At 33.0% G+C, this 22,926-nt stretch overlaps 1 protein-coding gene and 1 pseudogene across 4 annotated transcripts; one reads left to right on the forward strand and one right to left on the reverse strand.

The window, feature by feature from the left end:
• Nucleotides 1–86: 86 nt before the first annotated feature.
• LOC114402375 lies at nucleotides 87–13,805 on the reverse strand (annotated as a pseudogene).
• Nucleotides 13,806–14,690: 885 nt separating this feature from the next.
• Nucleotides 14,691–22,618, forward strand: LOC114402387. 4 transcript variants are annotated; one of them, XM_028364943.1, is made up of 15 exons: nucleotides 14,691–14,939; nucleotides 15,050–15,149; nucleotides 15,336–15,454; nucleotides 16,014–16,214; nucleotides 16,617–16,714; nucleotides 16,984–17,177; nucleotides 17,312–17,490; nucleotides 18,175–18,519; nucleotides 18,601–18,665; nucleotides 19,203–19,251; nucleotides 19,365–19,521; nucleotides 20,211–20,295; nucleotides 20,384–20,453; nucleotides 21,448–21,588; nucleotides 22,075–22,618. In XM_028364943.1, exons 2-15 carry the CDS (start codon nucleotides 15,053–15,055, stop codon nucleotides 22,393–22,395), a joined length of 2,121 nt encoding a protein of 706 aa, XP_028220744.1. In that variant the 5' UTR covers nucleotides 14,691–14,939; nucleotides 15,050–15,052; the 3' UTR covers nucleotides 22,396–22,618. The 4 variants fall into 4 exon arrangements, with proteins under 4 accessions (XP_028220744.1, XP_028220753.1, XP_028220761.1 ...); XM_028364952.1 differs by having other exon boundaries at nucleotides 15,366–15,454; XM_028364960.1 differs by having other exon boundaries at nucleotides 15,369–15,454.
• Nucleotides 22,619–22,926: the final 308 nt, after the last annotated feature.

Raw genomic sequence — 22,926 nt, forward strand, 5'->3', positions numbered from 1 at the left:
TATTTTTATTTCTTTCACAAAACTTCGATATGTACCTGCAGTCAGTTTTCCTAGCAAAAGATGTTATCACTATCATCAAGAAGTAATTGTAATAAAGATAGAGGCATGAAGTGTCTCTTTTTCAATTAGTTCTCCATAAAAGGATTGCTCAATACAATAGAATTCGATAGGTAAGCAACTCATCTTGAAACAAATGTCATATGATCACAAATGGCGTCTCAATAATGCCTACGAAAACCACCAACAGAAGACTTCAGTTCAGTCACGAAGCATTAAGAACTAGAGAAAATACATCCTCAAAGAAAAGTTTTAAGTCGCCTTTGTCAATATCAAATTCCAACAATTTCTCCATGGCATCCTGCATTCCATTCAGAAATATAAATTAACATGTCTCGGAGAGTAAACAATATCTCCAAAGCCATAATTTGAATCTTGAAAATTGATGACACCTTGTATTGACGATCTTGAGCAGAGACGTTCTCATTGCATAACCGCTCAACATGGTTATTATTTGAAATGGCATCCAACACAGCTGCTGCTCTTTTTATGATTTCCTCTGGTACACCTGCATGAACCGTACAGCTTATTCTAATATAAATAAATAAATAAGTAAATAAGAGCTGCTTTATACATTTTTGTTATCAACTAAAAGGAAAGAATGAACAATATGCAACGCCGTTGCGTACTCTTTTGATCAGAAAATGTCATTTTTAAAAGCAATTTTGTAAATTACCAGCAAGCAGTGCACAGTGCAGCCCTGCAGGATTCCAAAAACCACACATCATTTTCATCGGTGTATCAATTGATATAACAAAAAATGTTAGTAATATACTAATCCACTCTTTTAAAGACACTTTCTTGCTGAAATTTATTTAAACTTAACTCACTAAATGATGTATTAAAAAGTGTGTTGCTAATGTTTCTCTTTACTGTGTTAGAAAGTGTTTTATTACTAATCAATGATATAAAATACTGATAAAGCAAAAGCATACCGTAGCTATGATGGGCACGCCCAGGGACAAGCCTGTGAGGAATATGATAATAACGAAGATGAAATCTCCACAGATAGCAAAACCACTTCAATTCTATACTAATCTCAATAGTCCAGACAAAGTACAAGGAAATCTCCTCTGCACAGTGCATTGCATAAACCAAATACTATCATTCACGCGCAGATTATAATGTATCAGGATGATCTAACTGAAACAGATGCATGCTTAAATATATAAATTTTGGCATTCAGTTTTCCATCTCCAGAGCCTAACTAAATTGTTTTCGTTTATTACGTTATATATATATATATATATATATATTTGTTAAATTGTATGATCAAGAGAAGGTGAAGTATAATAGCATTCCTAATTCAGTAATTGCTTTCAAACTCTTTGGCATCAAATGACCTTATGACGATAAATATAATTTTGAGCATACTGCATGGCTGAATCAACAAAAAGATACCTGTATAAAAATACAATGTCTTCAATATGTGTGGAATTTTCGTCAGGCCTCAGCATACTCATTGTGTAAAACTTAATCTGCTCAGACTGAAATAGTCCAAAGGAATTATGTTTATGATCACTCAACTGAGGAGTTCAAACACTTTCCACAATGATTCACAAGTATAAGTGCATAACCTTGGTCAAGGAATGCCCATGCAATAAATCCATGAGATGAGTGCACACAAAAACCTACAAAATTAACAGAATAAATGGCAGTTACAATCTCTCCATGAGAAACTGCATATAGTCATTACACCAGTCATGTGCTTATACATTTCGATTACAATTTGAGTCTAGGGTCTGAGTTAATAGTTAGTAATTAGTACTTCCTTTTAATAAAATTTCCAGGGAAATTGTATTTCGAAAACAATGTCCTAGAAAACTGATGCTCGAGAGTGTACAAAAATGTTTTTTTTTTTTATTTCAACAAAGATAAAGGAATGAACTTTTAACTTCTACTCATGATTACTGAACATTGATTAGTTCATAAATATTTAATCAAATGGAACGATTCGTAACCAGTTAACTAATAGAAATAACAAAAATAGACTTTGAAAGGGATCAGACACTTATAAGTTTATAGACATGTCCCGAGGGCAACTGGAAGCATAAAGATGTTCATCACAGGATAATACTGTGAAGAAATTAAAAGCATGCTGCTCAGAAAATGATTATTCCTGAAAAGTGAAAAGTTGAATTAAAACATATATATTACACATTTTCAGGAAAAGAAGTCTTAAACCTTTGGAGGTTCATCAGTTGTGACAAAGTGATTTATGGTCCCAGCAAGTAGACCAATTCCATCTGAAAGGAAGATCAAAACATTTATGCTAAAAACTCCATTCATTTTAATCAATGGTCTAGCAATATTAGAGCAGGTTTTGTGTATTAGCAGAGGATACAACTATACTTTATAGGAGCTAGTAATACTGTAACAGTGGCCTGGATTTGTTTCCTTTCTAGATTCATTAATCTGATTTGGAACCAAATTCACAAGAAACAAACTATTTGTACCTTAGTACCTCTGGTACTCTTCTACATATATATATATATATATATATATATATATATATATATATATATATATCTATCTTTGCTGAGCAAAAAAAATTTATGCTAAAAACTAACATCTGCAGTACACACATTCCATGTATTTATGATTCAGACACTTAATAGACATTGAATTAACAGACCTTCTGTAAGAGTGCCTTTACCAAATTCATCCACCAGACACAGAGAACGCGAAGTAGCATGCCTGCAGGTTCCTCAACATTAAAAGAAAAAAATAACACACACACACATATACAGTTATACACACACTGTTCTTTTAATAAACTACAAATCTCCTGGAAACCTCCATCTATTTAATTGTTCAGATAAAACCATTCAGAAAAACATCTACAATTATAAAACAAGTGGGTTTAATTAATCATTTTAGTCTCTATCTAAAAATTCTACGTTTTAGTCCCTATACAAGCAAGTTTGTTATGTTTTAATCCTTGTTAGTTTTCTGGTGGTGTAAGACCATCACAAAATGGAGGCATAAAGACTAAAGCTTTTAAAATAAAAACATTGCTTGTATGGGGACTAAAATGTAAAGTTTTTAGGTATAGGGACTCAAACAAAAAGTTGGCATGAATATAGAGACCAAATGATTAATTAACCAAATAAGTGAATAATATGGAAGAGAGGAGCATCCTGCATCATAGTCCAAATACTAGGAGATTATACAGATTTTTCCTATGATCGCTTTATGTTCAATACTTCAATGTATTGGAGATATCCTTATTAGCCTTTATCTTGGTATACCTGAGCATCATCCCTATTTGATGTAGATCAATCATAAATGTTGATTGTTCAGCTGTCATAAGCCTGCTTCCTGTTGCACAAAATATTCTAAAATATACCCCCCACCCCCCCGAAGGAAAAAAAAACTAAACATTATAATTGTAAAACTAAGATCAGCATACAATAATGTAACTCCCATTTCACAAAGGACACGATTCATAAGAAAATGATACCTATCTGTCAGACCCACAGTTGCAGAATCAGCTGGCACAAAACTGCCAATGTGGGAGAGAAAAACAATTATAGCAACCTGCAAAATACCTCTCATTACTTTATGATCATAGACCAACAAGGAGCAAGGTTGTAGCATCATGTAATAGCCACACATTAGACTGTATGTTAAGGAATCAACTATCTAAAGAACTTTAATGTGGAAGCCAATAATTTTTAGTCTTCAATACAGTTCCTCACAAAAATCCTTTGCTCTCAAAAGGTGGATAAACATGAGCTCATCACATAAAACAATAAAAATGTTAAGATTTTATTTTTATTTACAGTCGGTCATTGAACCTTGAGGTAATCATACAAAAACAAGATAGTACAAGAAATGTAAAAAAAAAAAGAGTTTAACTTCAATATTGCATAAAATAATTTTATATTATTATTAAATTGTGATGCCATGTAGTAAATTTGATATATTCTTGTATTTATCAAGAAAAATATAAAAATATTATTAAATAATAATAATTAAAGTAATTTTTATCCCAAAAATACAAGGTAATTAAATTCTTTTTCAATTGGATAACAGGAAAACATTGTTACGAGTGAATATCAGAAAATAAAAATATGCAAAACTCAAATCAAAACAGACTAGATAAATATTAACAATTGTAGTTTGTAGGTTGTTAGACCAGATGAATATTAACAACCAGAAGTTGATAACTTGATATACGTACTGCTAAAGAATAGTTCTGCATCACTTTTTTCATTTAGACACTTGAAGTTAGAAACATTCTTTTTGGAGACTAGAAATTAATGTCGTAGAATGACCTTTTCAACATAATTGCTATTTAAAACAGTATGATCAAAATCCTACAGAATACATATACAAGAAAGCTAAAGAACTAATAACTGACCTGCTTTATATAGATACTTTTTCCAGAAAAATTAGGACCAGTGATGATATTAATTCTTCCTAATGTAAAGAGCAATGGAACAGGGATTAATAACAATATAATTTGATCAAAATGGATTTCAATGATATAAGTTAGCTAATATTAGTTATGTATGTCTACATCTATTTACCATCATGAAGAATCCTAGTGTCATTAGGAATAAATGTGTCTACAGTCATTTCCTGCAAAACATGCCTACAAACAAAACCAGATTTTATCATTAACCACATCAATGATTCTCAATTTCCAAGAGGTTCTTATAAACTAGATGGTTTGAACCTTCCATTTTTTATATCAAGCAAATTTTCTTCAGTCAATGAAGGCCTGACATAATTGTGCTGCCGTGCAACCAATGCCATTGACAAAAAGCTGAAATAAAATTATCAATGATAAAAAAAAATGTCTGAGCAAGTGCCAGTTATTATAATGACAATTTATCTTACCAGTCCAGTTCAGCTGCAAAAGTTGCCACCTTTATCAAATGGGTTCGGAACAACAGTATACGTGAAAACAAGTCTCTGGCAATCGCCCTCTCCATATCTTGAATAACAGAATTCATAAATAAGTAAGATTTGCACCAGAGACCAAGTGTTACAATTTGAATTTTGAAGGCAAGCTCAATATTATCTATTACATCGCATAGCTCTTATACCACATAAGCTGTGTCAAGAAATTTCATATATTTTTTTATTAAACTCTAATTTCTTACAAATCTACACGTAATATTGCATCTTTATAGAGTGTGTTTGTTTCTCCGCCGCTTTCCAAAGCACCTCAACATGACTGAACTAAATTCATGGATTGGCATTCAACTGGATTTTAAATGGAGTTTTTTCATTTCAAGGTTAGAGCATGTTACAAGCCTGGGCAAAGGCTCAGCTACTTATTTCAAAGTAAATAAATAAATAAATAAAAATAGGGAATTATCAGATGTATGCTTAAAATACCTAGAATTTTGTGGTGGATATCTCCCAGCAGACTGTCCAATTCTCGTGTCTTTGGCGTACGATAAAAGTATTTTTTTGTCTCTCCATCTGTATCACAAAACTGTATTTGAAATGACTACCATCAGAATATAACATATTAATTATGAAAATCACTTGACCAAGTGCAAACGCCAACATAGTAACATACTGTGTATTCCCAATCTACAAGTTGCTCCAGAGTGGTTTCTTCGGGTTTTTCTTCAAAGATACACATTAAATATCCTACAGTAGACAAAAAAAAAAAAAAAAAGATATGCATTATGCAATAATAAAATATCCAGTGTTGTTTAACATCCGAAAGACAAATTGCAATGAAAAAAAATGTAAATTAGTGTTGTTAAACAGCCACAATGGCAGCAGGGCAGCGCCACCCAGTAAATCACTGTGTGGGACACTTGGAGTTGAGGATTCCTCGTGATGGCAAATGGTGGCTGCAAGCGTCATGACAACATCAACATGGTGGTCCAGAGCTTTTTGTAAAGGACATTTTTGTTATATCCGAGAAATCAGAAAAGGGATATCTAAAAGCCAAGCATCTTCCTGCGGTTTTCTCTTCAATTTACAGTTCCTTCTTCAGCAACTTGCTGGCGACTGGACTCACCTTAGGCTCTGCATGTTCATTTCTCTGATTTTCCCAGTCTCAGGTTTTGCCTTTTTGTCACTGTTCTATATTCTCTGTTTTTGTCTACTATGTTCCCTGCGTTCCCTCACTGTTTTCACTTCTATTCTCTTTTCTTTTTTGCGAAGACATATTTTCTGTCATACTTACTATGGGCCTATGGCTTCATTTGATTTTTGCCATTTTTTTTTTTAAATAATCCTATTACTACTTAGCAATAAGGCAGCATGCAATCTAGTTATACAATTTTACGCGTCACTTCAATAATGATTGATGTGAGATAACAAGATGTATGACATATTATCACAAGTGATTATGGATTATTTGCAAAATTTTAAAATTTGCGACAATCATAATAAATGAAAAAAAATGGAAGGATTAAAAGAAAATCCAGTAATATTTACGGGACTAAAAAAATGTTTAATTTTTTTAATTCATTGTTCTGTTTGTTTCTCTCCTTTATATTCTCTCTAATAGTGTTATAGAGATTTTGAATTTGAAATCTACATGGTGGTGAAAGACTCTTTGGATTTTTTAGAATGTGTATTTGAATTTAACCCAAAAAACTAATAGGGTATGGATTGTCTTCCAACTATATATTATATTTTGGTACTATATCTAATCAATGTAAACTTGAATTTTTTTTTTAATATACTTCTTCATGTTTGTATTTTTGGGGTTTGATATGTGAATCATATGATGGGTGATTCTTTTAATTAATCTAACTCTGATACTATTTTAGAAGGAATTATATGTAAACTATGAGAAACTCCCGTTGAAAAAGGGACAAGAGAAAAGAAAGAGGAAACCTAGCATAAGTAACGCATGTGACGAAAATAATGGCTAGGGTCCACCGATATATAGCTCAGTGTGGTCGTTCCAAGCTGAATTGTCTTTTCACAATATAAGTCGAAAAGCTTTCTCCAAATGATTAAGGCCATTGGAAGCTTTGGTCCAAGTTTACCATCTCCAACTAATCATAATTCATAAGAGTTCCAGTTATCAAGAAGGGGATGGAGTCCACTAAAATATGTTGAAGGACCATAAGGAGCACTGGGACAAACATGGCTAATTTAATATGTCAGTTTCTTGATCAATTTTTAAGTAAGGTCTACAGTCACAATAATGTTTGTGAAGTCTATTGATGGATCACAACTTGTGAAGACAGCAGAAAAATTCTGAGTTACTTAATTCTCTTGTGGATGAGATTGGGGAGGAAAAAGGTATTCAAATTATAACAAGCAATGGAAGCAATTATTTTCTAGGCTCTAGCCAATAAGGAGCTAAAAGAAAGAAAAAAAAAACCTTTTTTTAGTCTTTGTCCTGCCCATTGCATAAACTTTAATCTAGAAAACATTAGAAAACTTCCTATTGTAAAGAAGAATATTTGAAGAGGAATCACTCTTGTTGGCTACACAGGTGTTGAACATTGGGCCAATGGTCTCAGTCTCCAGTTCTATTTACTTCACTTTGCACATGCTCAAGCACAAGGTATGATAATCCAACAAAATACTAGTGCAAGGAAAGCCCGATGATATAGTGATCACCCTCTATGGATTGGGTGATTCAAAAATAAAACAGCCTATCAGTAAATATACTTCAGAAAGGAAGAGCAACGTAATGACCCATTACCACATTTTATGGATACACATGTAATTCAGAGTCAGAAGTACCTATTTGCTGTATATAAACAATACAAGGAATGCGCTTGTCCTTGCATAGAACGGGAAGTTGTGCTAATTCCAATGATGAAACCTGCAAAAGATGTATCATGATGAAAATATATATATAATTTTCTACTCAATTAATATTTACACCAAAAGTCACCTCTTCCAGAAATTCTGGCAGTTCCTCGTATATTTGCCTCAGCTCATCTAACTACACAATAACAAAATTATCCAAAGTCCAAAAATTAAACCTTAGCCACAGCAAAGATTAATTTTAGCCAATGAAAGAAGAAAATTTTATGCATTAGAGTAAAGTTTTGACATCTATGGATTCATTCATCTGTTTAAATCTCATCCTACAAGGCACATACATGTATGAGGAAACAATTTGAATAACACATTTTTCAACTTGAGGGCCATTGCATATTACCTAAATTTATTTTATTCACACACTAAAGCTATGAAAAGGAACAAGGACATTGGGTTTAACCTCATCACAGAAACCTTCTTTTACCACTGTCGCATATCCCTTCTCTTTAGTTCTATTTACATCTATAACACCAATTACCTGCAAAAGACATTGTCAACAATAACAGGAATCCAAACGAAGGAAAAACTACTATCACTATTATCCAAACAAATTAAATAAATCTCTCAATTGCATTGACTCTTAGGATGGTTGTCCCTGACCCCACCTGTGCAGAAATCTGATGCTTTAAAGCATCAAAGCATCATTATATGCACACAAAAATCACTTGTCTTTCTGATAATGAATAGGAGAAAAACAAATAAAACGTACCAGTTCATAGACATAGCCAAGTTCTGCTGTTATGTATGAACTTGCCTGCAGTAATGTTACTCATAAAAAATAGAGTCATTTAAGCTAGAACGTATATAAATGCACTTGAGTAGAACAGATATGTAATGCACCTTCTCAACAATATCCAAGTTTAAATACTTCAATTCTTCTCGAAGACCTTTGGAAATTCCGACTTCAAAAATCTCGTTTACATGCAACAGGGCACAAATACTCTAAAAAATAAAAAAGAGAGCATAAAAACAGGACTAACAAGAATTCTAACAGCACAAGGGAATATGACTATATCAAAAAGCATAATTGCATAAATGCATGAAAGGAAATTTTACCTTCAGGAGAGATGTCCAATCAGAGCTAGTGCATATAGAGCTTGGAGAGTCAAATTTCTTTAATGATTGATTAAATCTTCAAAAGTGTTAGTATACAAAGAATACAGGCTTTATGTTCAAAAAAAGAATACAGGCTTTTGCCTAAAAAAGGAACATCACATTCATAATAGTACTAAAACAGTATGGCTTATCTTCAATAATACTTATATGCTCATAACTCATAAGATATAAGCACATTATCAATGTAGTATGTCAGTTAAAAATATCATGTTTCAATCATTAATATTATTTTATGATCGAGAGTTAAAATTTTGTAGTTACCAAAAAATTTAATGAGCATACATCATGCTCTTTTTCAATTATTTAATGGGCCCAGACAAAACAATCTATAAAAGAGACTTTCAAGAATAGACAACGGACATACAGTCAAATGAGCAGAAGAACAGGAAAACAAAATTCATTAGAAACAGAAATGAGAGAGTTCGAGATAAATTTCTTACATTCAGCAAGTGGGGGATGTCCTTCACAGATTTCAAGGTTTCTCGTAAAGGCAACAAGTTCTTCTGAGCATAGAAAAAAAGATATCTACTTCCCATCAAAGAAAAACAGCACTTTTCATGATTATATGATTAATTTGTTGAAGATATGTGGTAAATTGATATTTCACCTACAAAGGGACAATAACTAAATAAAGTAAATTTTCTTCCTACCTGAAACTTGGATTCTACAGATTAGTAAAGCATAATTAGACCATATATACTAGACTATAGATGGATACAGAATTTAAACGGTAGTTTAGAACTTCAAGATCAAGTATAGGCCTTAAGAACCAATTTCTGAAATGGGGAAAATTTGAGAGGATCGTCACCGTAAGTTCTGAAGTTTGAGAAATGGGTATGCTATAAATCTCACATTCTCACTATTTTTTATTCATGTTACCTCAAAAGACGTCTACCCATTGGAGTCACGCACTGCATACAGGACAAACACTTAGTCCTATATCACAAGAAAATGGCACAAACTATGCAAACAACTCCAACAAACCTTATTCATCATTCCAAATACTGAAAACCTGTAATTAAGACGCTGCCTTAGATGTTTACCTATTTTTAAAGTAGAATATTTAAGATTAAGTTAACAACTACCCTTCTTTTGCTCTACCAATTCCCATGTGGCTTGGGTGCTTGTCTATTTGGAATATTTGTAATGCTTCATGAGCTGTTGTATCAAGTTTGAGAAAGTTATTTCTGTATCTCCTTAGTAAAGGACAAAACCTGAACTCAACATTATCTCCTTTCAAACAGCACAAAATTGAACGTTTTTGCCTTTAAGCACTGAGCAATAAAAGGATACAGTGAAATTTCTGCTAAAGAATCTATTGTAATTGATGTATTTCCAGATTCTTTTTGCTCAAGAGTATCTACAATCCTTTCATTCTCTAATATTGCAAGAAGGCCACCACTAGCGCGAACTTGTACTTCACTTCCCAAGTCCATCATGGAACTCAGCTGCAGTTGTAACAGGGAGGTAGGAAGAGGGAAAAGCATACAAGTTATTAGAGTGTTGCAATAGCAATAATAATTGAAAGGACAAAAGATTTTTCCCATACAAGACTTAGCAACAATAATTCAGAACAAATAATATTTCTATTACTAATTTAAGCATGTGCATTGATAATCTTAAGATACAAGGACAATAGTGGGTAGTTTCAGACTCACATAGTAAATCTTCTCCTTCACATTTAATCCATCATCCATCCCTGCCACCCGCAGGTAAACTAATCTGTAAAATCAGGAAGTAGAAGAAGCAATAGAATAAAGAAATTGCAGCATATTTATTTTTCCTTTTATTGGATAAAAAGGAGTTGACAATTCACCCAATAAAAGATGTCATACAATAGCCTCATTTGAAACCACCACGAAAAATTATGCATGCTGAATAAAACAAAAAAAAAGAGGTAATTATCAAGACTTTTGCTCAATCCTTTCACTGAAGCAGAACAATAAAAAAACAGAAACATTTCAAGGTTGAGAAAGAGAGGCCATGATGCCACTTGTATGATGGAAAAACGAACCTAATACCCGAATTTCAAACAGAAGGTAGATTCCTAAATCAACTGTTACTTTTGTGTGTGGATGTGTCTTTAGATTTGATAATTTTTAACCATTAATATTTTGAAATCTTACATAGATTAGACACATAATTTGCAATACGAAGTATAAAAATAGATCAAAGATTAATATCAAAATATTAAGTAAGAATCTGAAAGGTCCACGCAAAACAATGTCTATCAACAATTCAATATATCATCAACAAGTACACTACAGAGTGCAGACACTTGACTTAAAATTCTCTTTAAGATCTTAGCAGATTCAATACCTGTGCCAGGCTTGCTCATAGCTGAATATTGAACTTTTCACAAGCTTTACTGTAGGTGACTCAGCTACTCCATCTGCATAACTTCATCAATTCAATAGGTCAAGGGTCCCAGAACTAGTCTTTCATAACTCAACCAGTTGATGCCCCCTACCACTTTGTTGCAGAGCAGACAAGAAGGATTCTTCACTTTTAGTGCTTGTGTAAATAACCAAAGGGTTTGCTTGATATTTCACTGCACCAGTTATGGAAGCCAAAGACAATCGTATACTAGAATTCATAACTAGTAAGAGAATTCATCTTAAAGCCGATAAGGGTATGATAAGGGTATACGAAGCACAATAATGAAAACTTGCATTGAAAGAGAACATGTTCTTAGAATGAGTTTGGGTCTAACTCAATCCCAAAAGTTAGTTTATAGGATGAGGGTTGTCTCTCACTTATAAATTATATTTTGGCCTTATCTGTACCCAATGTGGGACTCGGATTTTTTCCAATACATATCTTTTGGAACTTGAAAGCTACTTTAGAGTTAAATTTTAAAAAAATGTTTTAAAATTAAAGTTAAAGTTGTTTGGCAATTTTATAAACTTTTAGCTTGAAAAAGCTTTTGTAGAATTATGTTTTGCACAACTTCTCCTTTTAAGAAGAAGAGAAACCAAAAATAAGGTGAGCAAAACACAACCTAAAACTGAACTCAAATACAACAATGATAAGTAAAGAAATCATACCCAGATCAATAACTGGAAAGCCTCTGTCACCATCATCCCAAATTTCAAGTACATAAAGTTGGCGAAGGGTGGAATCATAATAAGAAACTCCTATTCTGTAAAGAATGATTTGAGAACTCACACTTGTTCATTAAAAGAGAAGTAAAGAAAAATAAGGTGGAAAACATAAACATGTAACAGGAGCAAGCACATTCAGCTGCATATACCTTTTATAATTATCTAACCATTTTTTGCCAGTCATAATTGGCAAATTAAACATTATATTTAAATTTCCATGTTTCTTAAACAATTTGCCACTCAATTTCAAATATCCTTCCTGCAACATCATTCTTCACACATTTCACTCCCAGTGCAAGGGAACTGTCATTTTGTTGTTGCACCAAACAATTTTATGCAAGATTAGGCAACAGGTATTTGAGCTATTACAGGAAGCTTACCTATTACCGTTTAGGATGCAAGCCATGTAAACCTGTATAAAATCCAAAATTTCAAATTAAGAACTGAGGTTGCAGTGAATCAAATCTAACATTTAAGTAAAAAGGTTACAAGACCAACTATTGAACCCGAGGACTCTTGAATGTATAATCCCTAAGAAATTATATATGAACATATGGTTAAGATATCACTCTAATATTAACTATTTAAAAGATAAAAATTTAAAGCCTTTTCCCACTAGGCTAATAAATGTTCAATATCAATCAAAGTTAATTATGTAGCCATAAATTTAGTCGGTATTCAATTTAAGTTATCGGTGAGATATCTCATCTTATGAGTGTTCATTTTAAATTACATTATTACAAAACTTGTTTATCAGATAAGCCTTACATTTTAATGTTTTCACATGTTGACTTCTAATATGAAACAGGTAAAACTTCTTACATAAAACTCATTGATATTGCGTAGATATATTCAACACAAGTTTGAGAAGATTTGTAAGCTTATCCCTCTCCCCCCCTGTTTTCTCTTCAATTTTTCAAGATGTTAATCTACTCCATTTCTCAGTTATGCTAATCACCTCCATATCAGCTTGCAATGCATTATAAAACCAAAAAACTTAATACATTTGTTGTACCACAACCATACCAAGTTACCAACAAATTTCTTGCTTAGAAGTAATCACGACATGAAATTGAAACGTATTCTTCTTAAACTTGTCACTTCTAGTAAGTAGCAACTGGTAGGACAGAGGCATCATAAACTGATGAAGACAAGGCATGCCTCTTGCCACTGATGACTGATAATTGTCCGTTGCTATTATACACTAAGCTTAATTCTATTGCTATAACAAATCTAACTAAATTAACAACAAAGTTAAAAGTCATTAGAGAATCAAATATCTAAGTGTTACTTGTTTGAAGCTATAAATGTAACGATTAAGCATAATCAGAATGTTCTGACACATTCGATTCAAGTTTAAACAAAGAGTTTAACCTACAAATTGCAGTAATCTGGTTATCCGTGGAGAACAATAGCGCCATTTAAGTTTTAGACTAATCGATCTAAAGCGCAGTGTGTGTCATTCCATTGTCTGAATGCTAATGAAAAAATTTAATGAATCGGTAAAACTAAAAAGAGAAAAACGTGTAGTTTGTGGAATTTTCTTCTGCTTTCTTTTTCTACGAGTTTCCTCGGTAGCGAAACAGAGATACGAAACCAAAAATTTGCGGCAAAATGTGTGAAAGATGGACCTGAGGAACGGCATCGATCTCGTCCATGTCCTCCATTTACAGAGATCTTGATTCTGCACTACCGAGTAAACGTAAATGCCACCACAATTTGAGCGCGCAAAATTCAAAATGCACGTTTCCTTTATATAGAGCTGCAGAAAATATCCAACCCGTTTCCCTAGCAACTATTTATACGGCGTCATTTTTTGTATTTTTAAGAAGATAAGCCGGATAAAAAATGAGTTGGATAAGTATGTTTGGACTTTCGACTAATGGAAAGAAATGAAATGAATTAATTGAAATAAATTGAATATTTGTTTGAATATATCTATCATAATGAAATTATCATTTCATTGTTTGGATACTATGCGGAAAACAATAAATAATCATTTTTCATTTTCATATTATCTTTATTTTAAAAATATTAAAATACTAATTTAGTATTTGTTTGTTATACTTATAGCTTAATAAAATATTCAGTTAAATAAGTTTTTGTCTATCAACTATGTTAAATTTTGATTTTTAACACCTCTTATTTTTTTTTATAGATTTTGGTGCCTTGTTAATCTTCCTTAACATTTTTAGTCTTGAAGTTAAAGTAGATTGTGAAGTACAGTCGTGTGAAATGAATATATTTGTCATCAAAACAAATGGCAACCTTAAGGGGGTGGCAGATGATATAATCTCTTTTAAGTAATTTTTGAGTTAAATTTAAAATTTCATATTAAATTTTATTATTTTATTTATAACATAATCTTATAACAAAAATATTTAAACATAAATTATATTATGCCAAAATCAATTTTATCTAACATTCATTTAAATTCTACAATCAAATCCATTTAATTCAACAGTAATCGCTTGTTTTGTTTTTCCTTACTATTATGGTATGACAAATTTGGACTGCAGGAAAGGACAGACCGGCATGAATTTCGAGAAAACGAATTTAAGAGCGGCCAATCTGATCTAGTGCACTTGCCAATTGCCACGGACTCGTAGTATATAACGGAACGGACCAAAATTATTACTTTAATCTAAACAGAAAAAGAATAAATAAAATCCCAATTTATTTTGATAAGAATCATGCTCGTATTTTAAAAAATTCGAATCTGCTACCGATGATACGTAAAAGACTTATTCTAACCTGATGAGTCTCTCGGTTGCAACTCAACTAAACTTTTAAACAAGAAAAAAATAAAAATAAAAATCCCCGTTTTGGATTGGGAATATTTTAGTGCAGAGAAGACCAAACCACAGAATTTGTGATGTTCCACTACTAGTACTGGTACTAGTTTATATGAAACCGTGTTGGTGTTGGTCTTCTTCCATCTACTCTTGGCATGACATGACTCTCAGCGTTTCAATCCTGACCTCATCATCTTCGCGTGTGCGCAGGGAATGGAGGAGCAGACTTTTGTTTCCAAAGCGAGAACCGCCTTTCATTCCGCGGCGGCGAAAGCGGAGCGTGTTCTCTTGGATTTCAAATCCGATCGAGGTTCTCCTCGCGCCACTTCACTATTTCTCTATTTTTAGATTTCTTTTTTTTCCTTTCCTTTTTATTCCTAACGGATGTGCCTTTTCTTCCTTCTCTTCTCTTCTTCTCCCTTTCTTCTTTTGGGAGATTTAACACAAAAATAAAAATTATAAAAATAAAAATAGTTATTATTGTTTTCGGAATTAGCATTGACTCAATTTGTTGACCGTCGTGAAGAAGATCACGATAAGCAATCGTCGCCAAACACCTTCACCGGCCAACAACCAGAAGCTGAATCTCCTCACACCAACGAAAACGATTCCAAGGTAATGGCAATTATTAATTTGGACTTGGAAGCAACGTTTGTTTGATTTGACAGTTAGGAACATAAAATTTGGGAGATTGATAGTATTTAGGAGGGGAAACATTGAATTTAACTATTTCAATCCTACCGAGGTTGGATTCGTTGTTGTTTTGTTGCGTTTTTGTTTTTATTCCCAACGTATATGCACTTCCGGGAGCTGCATTTGATTATCAAACAAAAGTATATTTGTTTGTTTCGTTAGTTTCTAATTAGAGGTTAGTATGGAATGGGAAATTTTGATCAGGATGTGTTGAAATTCATTGTTTGGAGAATCTAATGAACTCTGTTTTGATTCGTTCCCTCAATAACTTCCTCAAAATTTGTTTTGCACACAATTAATTATGAAAATATATTTGCAGGAGTCCTGCAAAGTGAATAGTTATAATTCGAAATGTGTCTTGGCTTAAAGATGGTTGAAAACTTTTTATATATTTGTTTGCGTTTATGTCTAGGTATTTATTACGTGACATTTGTCCTGTAATTACTTACTTACACAATTGGTCTTTAATTGGATGGTGCAGCTTCGTAGTGAATTGAAGCATATAAAGTGGAGGCCTCCACATTTAGGAATAAAGCAGGATTGGCAGGATAGAATAAAGAACATCCGTAGAGGGAGAAAAGAAGTTGAAGATACAGATAAAGTTGGGGATGCAAGCATGGCAGTTCCTTTTTATGACGATAATTTGTACCTCCTGAACATGAAGAATGATCTTGAGGCCAAGGTAAGAAAATCTGAAACATTCTAACTCAAGGATTCATCTTCCAACTTTGAAAAGATGATTGAAGTCTCTAAACCAAGTTAAGTCAGGAGGATGCTAGCAAAGTCTGATAATGTATGCTGACTACGAGCATTTTTGTTTTCAAAATAGTCTGTGTCAGATTGTGTCATCATCCTTTGACTAGTAAGTTAGGAATGCATGGTATGCTTGTGATAAATTGGTAATGCATGCTTTTTAGGAATCTCATGGTGCCCCTTTTTCCAGTAAAATCATCATTGAGGATACGATTGACATTTTCTTATTAATTTGCCTATTCAATTATACAAACGAGTATCTTATTGATTTTCCAATTCAATTACACATATGGGTTGCTTTAATGATGTATGGGTAAAAACTTTGATTCAGGCTTCAGAAGCAATTCCCTCAGTTGAAAGCTTAACTGCTGCAACTAAAGATCCCATTCCTCCATCATCTGTGCTAAAGCAATTGGCTATAGCTGTTGAGTAAGTTGTAATTGTTTTTGCATTTATTTTGCCTTCTGTTGTCCCATTTTCCTGCCACTTTTCATGAACTACTGAAAGGTTCTATTCAATGTTGTTGCATTCTATTTCTCTGATTGCAAGGTTCCCCTTCTCTATTTGGCACACCACATATTTGTTGAATGCAAGTTTTTATAGTTCAACAACATAAGAGTCTTGTTCTATCATTCAGAAAGATTTCTGCTCAACAATATATCTAATCTGTTCCGTAAAATTATTTACCTCTTGACTAGGGCTGGAAGTAAGGCAAAGTCAATGAAAGATTTAATAGCTTCATCAGGAGTTTCTTCACCTGCTAGAGAGAGGGCAGGCTTAAGTTTCTCGGCAGTTAAGGCTTTAGTGCTACGTGAAAAGGAGGACAAACTTACATCTGAGTTTACTAGCAATGAGAAAGTTGTGCAGTTAATTAATTCTCTGTTTGATCCAGGTATGTGAATTGAGGGTGGCTTGCTGATAATGCAATTATGTTAAAGAACATTTTAATGCCTGTCCTCATTTTCCTTAACCCATTATCTGTTATGATCTTTCACTTTCATTGTAATATTTGCAAGATATTCGCAGAAGGAGATTTCCTTAGAAGAAAGATCAACTCTAATCTAGAGGAAACTGCTATGACATCTTTGCCAAGAGATATTCATGGTGCACCTCCCGAGAGCCTTGTTGTTAAGCTAGCTGAAATCCTTGGAAACTACAAGACTCTTAGAAAAATGGCTCTTTTCTGGTGCAGGGTTGTTGCTGAAGTATGTTTAACTTGAAAAGAACTTCTAGTTCTGATATCGTAATCATACACCTTATTACTTACCCAGAACTCTAGATTTAATTTACATTATTGATCATTTTTTCCATTATATATAAACTATTATCTGAAGTAACTGTCAGTTTAAGTGATTATGATCTTAGTAATAGACTGCATCATTACCATCATTAATATCTTCATCTTAGATCACATGATTTGGCCAGATAAATATGCAAGATCACTTGATGATGCCATGTTGATGAATGTCAAATTTTGTTTCCTACTTGTTTTGATTTTTAATAGTTATTTTAAAAGTTTGAAAACTTCATTTTGTTTGAGCAGTTAGATAGTGATTTTTTTTCCTTGTTTTATGCTGCTTCTTTTTATTTTTGAAATTCTGGTCTACTAAAGTTTGCACCCAATTTTATCCTTCCCTTCCCCTTTGCAAATAAATAAAATTTGTGGATAAGGCAGAAAATTATCCATATGCTGTGTTATTGCAAACTTTAAAGCTGTTTTCCTTTTTTTCCTTCTCAAATCTGTTTGTCTATAAAAGAAAAAAGAAAAAAAAAAGTCATATACAAACTTCTGGTTTAGGATCTGTAACAAGAATCACTAATCCTACTTTTCCTTAATTACCAGCTGAAGAAGAATATTTTAAACTTATTTATTTATTTCACGGATACAGCTAAGAAAACTATGGTCTGAGGAACAATACTTACCAGGAGTCCCCCAGAATGAGATTCCTGATCTGAAGTCATGTCTTCTATATCAACATTTTCAAGTAATTAATTGCTGCATCTCTCGGAAAAGGTTCCGTATTATTGCCACCGAATCTTTAGACTCTATGATGATGCAAGCTAATTCAGACATAAAAGAATCAACTGATTGTTGCGCTGGAGCTCCTGCAAGCCCTGTTCTATATGCTAGATTGAATAGTGGGGAGCTTGTTCTTCGACTTGGTGCAGATCATCCTGCTGGAGATATGACATTGTTGGAAACTGGCGAGCCTGTGTATTCTCCAATCACTCAGGTTTGATAAATATATTTTTTTCTATATAATCACTATTTAAAATTATCTTATACTTGAGAACTTTGGGACCATTTCATGTAGGAAGGACCTTTGCTTACAGAAGATCTAATCAGGGAAACAGAGGAGTTTGTGCTGCGGACAGGGAGGTCTGTATGCTAACTGATCCATGACGCAGTTTGTTATCTTAAATCTAAATGCACTTTCCGTTTTCCTTATACACAGTGTGTGAATCCCAATTTACTCTTTCATATGATGAACTTTTTTATCAAAATCATCAAGGTCATCTTGCTTCTTGGGCTCTTCATTGCTTGTTAGATGTGTTCCTATATGCCTTTTTGAATTGTTTCGCATGATCTAAACCTATGATTATGACCTATTGACTCACATCTAGACTATGAACTCCCATGACCAGGGTCTGTGAATCTGGATTCTGAACCTCTGACCTATGTCTTTGGTCTTGTTTTTTCTTCTAATTTCTAGAATTTGCATTGATGAACTTGTTGATCAACAAACATTCACAGAATGCTATTTTGTAATACCTTTATGATCATATGTCTGTTTCTTATGTAACTAATTTGTAAATGCTAGCTTTATTTAATTGCAGATGTGCATCAATCATGTAATAGCTTATAGTTAGCATTAGTTAGGCATTTTCTTCTTACTATGTTACATTTTATGGTCAGTGTTGGTGCTGGGTGCTCTCAACTGCTCTCAGATATGCAAGCTTTCAAGGTAAGGCTCTCCCTGGAAGGGAACTTTTCTTACTGACATTGTGAATGCTTCTTACTATGTTGAATGTGCCTAATGTTCAGTCTGAGTTAGTTCTGTATGTTATGATATTTTAGGCTGCAAATCCTGGATGTATCTTGGAGGATTTTGTAAGATGGTACTCTCCTCCTGATTGGACAGATAATGAAGCAAGTACAGAGGATAGTGATGTTTTTGATAGTGGGGAGCCATTGTCTACCAGAGGTCAGCTAAGTCAGCGAATGCAAAAAGAAGGTGTATTTTTAGTCTTTTCCATTGTAGATTGATATCCTTAAATTCTGCTGCAAGGCTATTTTGTGGTCTTTTTCTATGTAAATGGACCATCAACATCTGATAAAATTGTGGATTTACTTTGCTTGGAACAACTGTTCATTGTATCTTGTCATCAATTGTGAGTAAAATTTTGCTCCATGCTTATAAATTTTACCATCATTTATGTGTTCTTTATGGCTTTGATTTCCAAAGAGGTTGTGATTTGGTAAGTTGTGAGGAAGATATGCATGGAATCTACACTATGTATGCTGGGAATTGTTTATTGCAGTCTAATGTAGGAACTTTGTGGCAAACTGATCAGTTTTGGGTCCAGAATGTCTAAATGTAGAGTTTGAATAATTTTGAATGTTGAATTAATAATTTCATTGTCAGTCAATTGATATCAGCATAGATATTCAGATTTCATATTCCTAATTCCCTTGGGCAAACCATGGAATTGAAAGTGTTGAAACCCTATGCCTCAATCTTTGTAGCAGTTATGTAAGATATATATTACCTAAACTGGATATCATATCGCATCTATGATAACGCATATGGAGATAAGTAAATCTTTTATTATAAGTTATAACACAAAATCTGCAAGAAATATGGGAACTGTTGAGCATTTATTTTCTTCTGATTTCATATTATTAAACTTGTCTGAATTGTAGGTAATTTGTGGCGTGAATTGTGGGAAACATCCAAACCAGTACCTGCTGTTAAGCAGGCACCTCTGTTTGATGAGGATTTGGCATTGTAAGTTGGTGATGAAGATTTTTTGCATTAATTTATATATTTCAACCCTAAATCCATCTCTTGAATCCCATGTTACATCCATTTATAGGGAGGGCATCCTCAATGCATTTGAAGACATCCATCCATCTGATCTTTTTGGACAGCTGTTTGTTTCGTTAGTAAGTTCTTTATTTTATCTTTTTATCACATTGGTTAATTTGGTTGTGTATATATAGTTGCCATTTGTCCACATAATGGATCTCTGAAGTATTAATATTTTTAAAAAATATCCTTCATTATCCATAACTGTATCAATATTAATTATTTAAAAAATATTTTAACACTTCTAAAGCATTTGTTAGTCTAAAAATACTTCAACTTGTCTGTTTTGAGCTGGCTCCAACCACTTATAAAGGCATTTGTTAGTATAAATTCTTCAACTTTTGTGTTTTAACCTGGCTCAAACCGGAGTATTCAAATCTCCAATGGGATGTCTGGTTATGGGGGTCCTAGATAAAAAAATTTGGTTTTGAGAAAGGTAAAGGAAAAAAATGGAAATTGTGCAAACATACTTGTCATCTTCCTGTATAAATTTAAAGGAGATGAAATGTTGTATTACTTTTAATATTTTTCTGTTTAAGGAGGGGGGATAAGGCTTTTATTGTTGTAAGGATGGGGGATGTTCTTCCTGTTACATAGGACTAATAGTAATATCCTGTTTCATTCAAGAAAATTGATAGCCTTCATAGGAGGCAGTGTACTGTCAATTAAATACAATATTAAACAACTTTGTCCTTTTTTCCTAATAAAAAATGTAAAACAGGCATTTAGTAAATCTCCTTTCCGTACAGACTTCAGTAGCATTGGCTGTTAAAGTTTTATGAAAATTAAAGCATTTGCTCTTTTATGTCACCAATTTTGGTTGAAAAGAAATATAATTGTTCTTAACTTTTTATTATTTCAGATTTTTTAAATTACATAAAGTATTTTGTTCCACAAAGTTGCTTAATTGATGAATTATCCTATCATATAATCATGTTTGTAAAGTTTCTTGATAGAAATTTAGCCTGTTCTTTCATCTTTGTATAAGTTGACTCGATTTGATTAATATGTATTGATGTTTATACCATTTCTATACCTTTCTAATCAAAACCTTTGGTTTTAATTATATAGCTTGGTTTAGGATTTGCAATTGCCGAACCTATGCTGTCTAGTAACAGTGACTTCTCGAAGTTATTCTATGACTGCAAGGAGTACATAATTGTTGCTTGTCAAAACAACAAATTGAATGAGAAAGTTGATGATCTTGTTCAGGTTGGTACTCCTAGACTAAGTGACTTATGAAGTTATATAGCATCTCCCTGAATCCTTGTGAAGCCTCTCTATTGATCAATACCTAAATGAAATACATGGTCAATATGACATGTAATCCAGTGGAGAAATTTATTTCTTTATCCTCGTATTTGAACAGTTATTCACTATATAAATAAACTTACGAAGCATAGTCCTGAAGAAAAAGGAACACTCCAAGACTATCACAATGCGTGAAATTTGTAACTTTTACCTAGCTCACCTTCCAGAACTATTTAGTTTTCTGTTTTTTTTTTTTTTTGACATACAAGCTCGTTGTGCAAGATAACCCTACTTGTTAGCCATGGGGATGAAAAATCATTCCCCGGGAAATGTAAATTGTTAATAAAACTGTTGGTAGTTGATTTATTGTTAATAACATTTTTTTTTAAGCGAAGACATGTAATAACATCATTCAATAGAGGATTTAATGTTCATATTCCTGTGTAGGTATATGAAACAGTGGAGAAAATGTTATTGGATCCTGAAGAAGCTCTAAAGATGATTAGGCAGACAGAGGAATCAACAATGGTTACCGGTGAACCAAGGAGCCCGTTTAGGACGCTTAGCCTTATCTTTGGAGGCAAAGATAAATTATTGAGGAAGTCTGTCTCAAAAGATCAGACAAACGACGAAGAGAAGTCAGGTCGGCAGTCATTCTCTAGTTTCTTTGACAGCAAGTCATCTTTGTTTGGAAAGAAGCCTCCCAAGTCTGGGTTCCCATCTCCTTCTGCTAAATCTTCAATCGATACTGGTTGGACAGTTGTTTAGACAAATTTCATCTTCCGCTGTGTTTATTGAGGATAAGCAATATTTTTGGGTTCCCCCTCCCCCTGAAGAGTGCAGATAACTGTAAATTTTCTCTATTCTTTTGCCAGATACTTGGTGGTTGTATTATGTAGAAATTTTAATTTATACTTCATTCTTTTTTATTCGAGGGAATTGAAGATATAGCTTTCGGGCCTTTAGTAAACATTTTGTTTGTTCTACCTGTGCCAATACTTGCAATCTCCTCGAGTGTTGGACTTTGAGGATACTCCTCAACTTGTCTGTTGGAATTCGGTCATGGTTGACGTGTCGTGAAGTTCTCGGTAAAAAAATAATAATAAAACATTAAAATATATCGTAATATATAAAATAGTAATGCTTGCTTTTGGGTAGTTTAGTCTTTGTCACAAAAATTGATCTATTAACATAGCAAAGTGAATTTATGTTTGAGAAATTGTATTTGGACATGAATATTGTTGAAAAAGTTAGAAGAGAAGAGACTGGAATAAAATATTTAGTGTAGTTAGGATTCAA

This window comes from Glycine soja, chromosome 2 (assembly GCF_004193775.1).
Source record: "Glycine soja cultivar W05 chromosome 2, ASM419377v2, whole genome shotgun sequence".
In the NCBI taxonomy this organism is placed as follows: domain Eukaryota; kingdom Viridiplantae; phylum Streptophyta; class Magnoliopsida; order Fabales; family Fabaceae; genus Glycine; species Glycine soja.